Genomic DNA, 7,142 nt, shown 5'->3' with positions numbered 1-7,142 from the left:
GGAAAATATCTGAATAAATTTGGATAACTTTACATTTCTGTGCAGATGTGCTTCCATTCTGACCATTTAGAGCAGAATACTACTACTAAAACTCCATGCGTTACAATAAAGCACATTGTATGACTTACGACTTAATATATACATTAATGCACTTTCCACAACTTAAAGTAAATTAATTCATGGAATGTGCATTAATGTAGATATTTTTCTTTTATGTGTCAAGACAATTTTCACATGCTTCTAAGAAGATCATCAGAAATACACAAGTAATGCTTCCATTTATTTTGTTTGGGCACAACTGATGATAATGTAATATTGAAAGAGTGATGGAAAAAAAAAAGGTTCAGATTCTGTTTTACAAGCAGGGATTTTTCTGTCATTCCATAATTAATATTGGCCAATAATCATTTTTTGTTATTGCAATAAATACTAGGAAAAATAATGAAATGTACGTTACATTGCTCACCCCTAAAGGCAGCTCAGGATACCTGCTCCTGTCATGACAAATGGTGGCTTGACAAAATACAGATTCAGGGGCGCTGAATATAAGTCACACTAGCTAGATTTTTAATTAAAGTAGAAATTTTAATATCCATGCATTATTTTCTTTCCATTTTATAATTATGCTCTTCTTTGTACAAGTCTATCATGTAAGACCAGAATAAAAAAAACCTGAAATTTATCACAAGATAAAATGAGAAAAGATTTAAAGGCTATAAATATTTTTAGTTTTGCAAGGCATTTTATCAGGTGTTACAGATAAACTCAAATTCCTGACTTCCATCTTTTGCTCCATTGTGTTTTTTTCTTAAGGTGATTGATGTACTCGTGTTATCTTTGTCTTCCCTCAGTCGTTTTTCACGCTTATGGGTGGAAAGCTGTACGTTTTTCTCTGAGCTAAATGGAAAGCAATCTTCTTCTCGTAGTAGGCGCATTCATTCACAAAGAAAGGGTAGAGGTCTTCTCCCTCGTACTTCAAAATATCCCCAGAAAATGTCTGGAAGATGGGATCCCCTGATCGCAGAAGCTTAAAGTCATTATCCTAAAAAAAAAAAAAAAAAAAAAAGAGAGAAAATTATACATGCATGTTTTCACTTCACTGGTTTTCTAAAGAGCCTCAGTTTTTCATTAAGTTCAAAGGTAAATTGTTGGATTTAAAAGCCTCAAAAGTTCACCTGTAGGTTTTGGTGGATGACAGCAGTGGCTTTACCAGCCGAGTCTCGTGGGTAGTCAACACTTTTAACAAAAGTGTATGCTTCCACTGTGCCGCGCTCAAAGCTGTGCCCTGTTGGCAGAGGAAAATAAATCACTGAGTAATGTGTCTAATTAATATAACGCAATCAAAAATAAGAGCAGGATTTAGGACTTTTGTTATGCAGAGATTATTTGCTCAACTAAAAACAGAAAGAAAGCAACCTGCATTGCTTCCTACCAGAACTGAATTTCTGAAGCCACTGTAATGTGAGATCCAATGCTTCTTTCACCACGTTGAAGATATCAGCTCTGAGCACACCGTTGGGTTGCGGGCCGACTTCTATCGCTGCAACAAAGCAATGTTTGTCTCAGAAATCCAGCTTAATGAAGATAATCTTTCACATAATGAATATTGACATAGTTACCAAAGCCATGTTTGCCCACTGACTCCAGGGAATAAGCTTTGGAGCTGGGAATGTCCAGCTGTATCGCTCTCACAGGCACAGAGCTCAAGTTATTCTGAAAAATTGATATTTACAGATTAAAAACCTATCATACATCCTGCAGTGGCTCTAAAAACTATCTTCTATGATTTTAGTATAATATAATGAGTCAATAACTAGCCTTAAAATATAAAATCTTGTGGATTACAGACAGGATCGCCTATTTTTTTTTCTTCTTCATGTATTAGTTATGGCCACCATTTAGGGTTAGGGTTACAATAGACACGCGGTCTGTTGTATTCTTACCATTTAGATTAGGACGCTGTGTGTGTGTGTGTGTGTGTGTCTGAGTTCATACCTCTATGTACTTGTAAATGTGCAGAGTGATCCAATCTATGGAGTAGAAGATTAAGCACAGGCCCATGTTGGAAGTGGTGTTGTGCAGGTCTATGAGCAGGTCAACAGCCTCTGCGCTTCCTTTGGGCCCCAGCTGAGCGTTCAGTTCCTGGGCTCGCCTCACCTCATACGGGGTTGACTCTGTTATGGGGGAACTTGGAGCAGCGTAGCGATTTAAGCAGTGGACACAACACAGACTTCTCAAATTTGCAGCGCACAGGACTCACGTGGACAGCTGGCTTACCTCAGCAAGACATCTGTGAAGCAGCGGTTCAGATCCATCTCTGTGTATCGTCTGCCAGCAGCCACGGCTCTTGGATTGGTCTCGACAGTGGTTACAGAAACAGACCCCGCTTTCTCCATCTTCTGTTTCTGCATTTCCCTCACAATGTACACCCCAGTCAACTCATTCCCGTGGGTTCCACCGCAAATGGCGACATTGTGTATTGGTGGGACAGAGGTGCGCTCCATCTGTTGGGCCCAATACAATAATCGTGATGTTAGTTAGGTGTTGGCAGGCATGGAGTCCTTCCAGAAATGGGGCTGGAAAGAGCTAAAGTTTAGCTGGATGACGGTGAGTTAATGATTTGACTAAATAAATGACACAAAAACCTTTAAGTAAACTCAGCAAACATGATCTGCAAGTTTCCAAACAGAAAAGGTCATTCATTAACAAACGGGGCCCAGTATGTTCAACAGTTGATTTTCAAGTGCAACTTTTAATAGACGCTGCCATTTATCCTTTCCTTCCATGTTGGTGTTGGTATAATGAGATACATTGAACACTGTGGAAGTTCAGGAATTGGAAGTGGTACGAATCCACTTGCAAGGCACTGTAGTGCAGTTCAGTCCCAATACATAGCTGAGGACATTTATCTGTCAGCATTCCCAGCAGTTACTTCAAAGTATCGTGAAGCAACCATCTCAGCCTTGCTTTTCTGCAATCTGACTGAGCAAAAACTCGTTATCATTTTACTTTTGCCTTCTCCTTTTTTTTTTGAAGTTTTGTAAACTCCCATTTTTAGGGGAATTTTTAAGTTGTTAGGTTTAAGTTTGAGAGTTTTGCTCACAGTCTGAGAGTCATCAATGAAAACTGCAGGCGTTCAGAAAGACTTCCGAGAAGGGGGTTGGGTGTAAGTGACTAATACAACTATTAAACTTTAAAAGTGCTTATATACTTAAAAAAAAATCTCAGCTGTTAATCTTGCCTTTCTAGACAGCTGTTGAACATGTTTCCACTTTCCCACCTTTTGCTAAAGTATTTAAAGGATAATTGTGTAGTCGTCAGGACGCCCAGGTCCTGACGACCAGGTCCTGACGACCAGGTCGTCAGATCCTGACGACCAGGTCCTGACGACCAGGTCCTGACGCCCAGGTCGTCAGGGAGTCAGGACCTGACGACCTGGTCGTCAGGACCTGACGACCGTTGGTCCAGATGCCAACAGTCTGTTGGCATCTGGACTTTCTCCTCTGAATGAGCACAAATGTGCTCATTCAGATGACAGAAGCATAGCAGAATGCTTCTGTCATCTAATGAAGGCTTTCACTGAAGCAAAGTGTTGTTTTTCCTGTCTCAAAATGGCCAACAGTAAACATAAACAGGATAAATATTAAGACTGCATGGCTTACCTGAGAGTTTTCAGCCCTGTCAGCTATTCACTAAACTACAGCAACCTTTGAACTTTGAATCGGCGGCACAAGCAGAGCTGAAAACAAACCACACCGCCTGCATGACTGCCTCTAAACGCTCGCATGGTGCTCCAATTGTAAGCTAGCAACACCACTTCTTGTGTTGTGTCTTCCTCATTCCCTTGGCCCTCCTCTTTATTTTCAAACAGCTCAAGTTTCATACGGCAGAACATTTTGTGATGTAACAGAAACTCGCCCTCTTTTTATTTTTCCTGCCAGACCAGCAGGAGTCGCTCTCAGTGTAACTTTGAGACACCGCAACGACAAAAGCAAAGCAGCAGAGTTGTAGTAGTTTGGGATTTATTTTCTAAACTGCTCTTACGTCAACCACCATCACTCATTGCATTACCTGACAAGAAGTTAATTGTGTTCCTATGTTATTTTTCTGTACTCTGTGGTAGCAAACTCTATTGGACATTTACACAGCCTACAGTCAGGAGTCCAACTAATATATATAATTTAAAATGCACTTAAGCATTAACATGCTTCAAGACCACAATCAGAATTTCCATATTTTTACATCTACATGCTACTTCAGATTAATTAAATTATTGTTTTTTTAAATGTCTTAAAACTCCTTAACAAGGTGCTTTACCTCACAACTCTCAGATGTCTCTGTTCATTACAACCTCTTCTCTCTTCTGTACTAACCCTACCCCTTCTCCCAGGAGAAACAAGTCCAACTCTTTTTATAGATGTGTAATCCTGTTGGGGACATCCCCTGATGGGAAGCTGCTTTCTCTCTCTTTGTTTCTCTTCCTCGCTCATTTGCTTCAGCAGAATCTGTTTTGATTCAAATAAAAACAACAAAAAGCCATTTTCCCAACCAATAATGTGAACAACAAAAATGAAGTGAAACAATGAGATAAAGCAGAAGAATTATTTTTTTTTTTTTATGATCTTAATTTTTTTGGTAGAATTTATACTTCCTTTTAATATCTATTTATACCTCTTGAACTTTTTCACGTTTTGTAATGCTGCAGCCACAACCATTAATGACTAAAGCATAATAAATAGTGACTTACAAGTATACTCACTTAAACTTTTTTTTATATTGTTTCAAATCTCAGACACAAAGCTCTTTGTAATTTACTGCGGTTTCCTGTGACAGACACGTCTAAATAATAAAAAATGTTCAGAACCTCATCAAATATTACTTTTTTGCTAGCGTTTGTGAACAAATGTGAGCATTTTGTTGTTTATGTTACAGTCATATTCAGTAAATTAGAGTAAGGGTTCCAGTGAAGCTTGTCTGTCAGATTCAAAGTACCTTTAAGCAGGTATGAAACATATTTTTCACTAGACCCACCTAAAAAGGTTTTATTTTTTTTACTGGTCTGATGCAATATATCATTCAGAAATAAAAGCTTTAAAACTTCAGTCTGTGTGTAATTTGTCTACATAATGTGTTTTACTTGTGAGCTGAGTTAAAGAAATGCATGAACTTTTCATTAAAATCCTAACTTATTGAATGTGACTTGCTCTTTAAGAGTTAATTTCACACACAAATCAAACCCAGAGCACAACAGCCCACCCTGTGCCTCGCTGTTATCCGCCTTTGATTAAATTATACCTGAATTATTCACAAATAAGCCAAGGAGAATCATTTTAGGTGAGGCTAATGATCCGATCATCTGTTACTTGGCAGACAGTGACCTTTTTAATATGGAGGACAGGGCATGTTTGGATGCGGCTCGAACAGTGACATTTGAGACAGGGAGTGGTCTAAGCAAAGTGGCCTCTGCGTAATGAGACCATGCTGGGAGGAAAACACTCTCTGACCTTCTTGTGGTCTTTTCACAGTGGGCACAGCTTGCGTGATTTATGTTCCTAGCAGTAAATAAGTGGCGGATAAAAGGTGATTTCAGCTTTTAGAAAAAGGAAAGACTGTGAAACCCGGATCTGACAGGAGATGGACTGACAATGGAGGTTCATTAAAACAAGCTCAGTGGGTAAAAACTTCACTAATTGGCCGTTTGAAACATCAGAAAACCAACAGAATAATCTGTGTGACAGACACTAAATAGGATCATAAAGTGCTCAACAAAAGATAAAATTACTTAAAATACGATTAAATTAAAATTTGATTAAAAATACTTCACATATCACCTCTTGTGGAGTGTTGATTAATTGGTTAATTTTAAGATGCTTTCCAGCGAAAGAACATGAGAGGTAAGGGCAGGTTTGATGTAAAATCCCCAACATCTGCAGACTGTGCAGGTGATTAAAACACCTTGTGGTCCCCGGGGCCGTGGGACTCTGCAGGCTGCGTGACAAAGATGCAACAGTAAAGGCGTTCACATTCATTCTGTCATCTCTCTGATGCTTTTCAGTTTTTTCTGTCTGCATTATGATATTCTTTATTATAGTTTTTGCATCTTTGTTCTGTGTGTGTTTTTGGTGGCGCTTTGTGATCTCCAGACATAGTTTGCCCTTTCACTGTGCTAGGTTGGTTTTGTGTTTATCAGACTACATGGGTGTTACTGTTGTAAATTTGTGTCATTTGAAGTAATTGTGCACTAATTTGTGATTTTTTTCCTTTTTTTATTTTACAACAGCAACAATAAATGTCACTAAGTTGAGAAAAAGGCACAAGAGTTCACATTGTGCATGGTAATCCTCACTCATGTGACTGACGCTTGAACTTAATCTTCTGTTTATATAAACCTCCAGCGAGGATTTTAGACGCACTAAGATGAGGAGAGCTCTCCACCTGAATTGCATGAATTGTTCATGTCAGCCTGACCTTCTGATTCTCTTTATGCACTTTCATTATAAGCAACTACTTAAAAGTGTTCGCATGTTTACATTGTTGGTGTAAAGATGGATCTTTATGATATCCTTTCAGTCTACATTTTTCTAATGAGAATACTCAATAATTTGTAAATATAAGTTTTGTGTCAAATAATTAAATTGAAGTTTTAATGAATCAGCAGTTTTAATCCAAGCAAACAGATTATCAGCACAGTAACACACCTTATCTGTTGTCATGGCAAAATGTGAATCGCAGAAATCACATTGTGGATGTTTTTATGTATAAATTAGATTAGAGCGCTACATGGCTCAGTAGAGCAGTTGCACCATGCATAGGTTTCAGTTCACAACACAGTAGCCCTCGGTTTGATCATTTGTTGCACGTCTTCAAAATGTTCTCCTTGCCGTCCCTCCTGTGCAACTACTAAATAAAAGCCACCAGTGCCACGAAAACCTCTTTTAAAAAATAGTTTCTCTTTTAAAAGAAACATTCCAAGACAGAATAAACCAAGGACTTTCATCATGTGCTCCATGCACCAAAAGGCCCCCCTCTACAGTGAGATTATGATTATATAACCAGCATTCATAAAACCCCACATATCTGAGCTTTGCCAAAGGATTAACAGTATCACATCCAGAGCAACCCCTAACACCTCAGATGCCTTT

At 38.6% G+C, this 7,142-nt stretch overlaps 1 protein-coding gene across 2 annotated transcripts; it reads right to left on the bottom strand.

Moving 5' to 3' along the window:
• Positions 1-259: 259 nt before the first annotated feature.
• Positions 260-4,476, bottom strand: LOC106949604 (N-acyl-aromatic-L-amino acid amidohydrolase (carboxylate-forming) B-like). Of its 2 annotated transcripts, none has more exons than XM_015035978.1 (7): positions 4,318-4,476; positions 2,278-2,504; positions 1,996-2,188; positions 1,620-1,713; positions 1,433-1,540; positions 1,176-1,285; positions 260-1,042 (listed from the first exon to the last, which is right to left on the bottom strand). In XM_015035978.1, the coding sequence occupies exons 2-7, from the start codon at positions 2,502-2,504 to the stop codon at positions 848-850; spliced, it is 927 nt and encodes a 308-aa protein (XP_014891464.1). In that variant the 5' UTR covers positions 4,318-4,476; the 3' UTR covers positions 260-847. The 2 variants fall into 2 exon arrangements, with proteins under 2 accessions (XP_014891464.1, XP_014891463.1); XM_015035977.1 differs by lacking the exon at positions 4,318-4,476 and adding an exon at positions 3,663-3,840.
• Positions 4,477-7,142: the final 2,666 nt, after the last annotated feature.

This window comes from Poecilia latipinna, unplaced genomic scaffold, assembly GCF_001443285.1.
Source record: "Poecilia latipinna isolate Pla-1442-1.1 unplaced genomic scaffold, P_latipinna-1.0 Scaffold353, whole genome shotgun sequence".
NCBI lineage: Eukaryota > Metazoa > Chordata > Actinopteri > Cyprinodontiformes > Poeciliidae > Poecilia > Poecilia latipinna.
The sequence above is the reverse complement of the archived record's forward strand: the minus strand, read 5'-3'. Positions and strand labels throughout refer to the sequence as shown.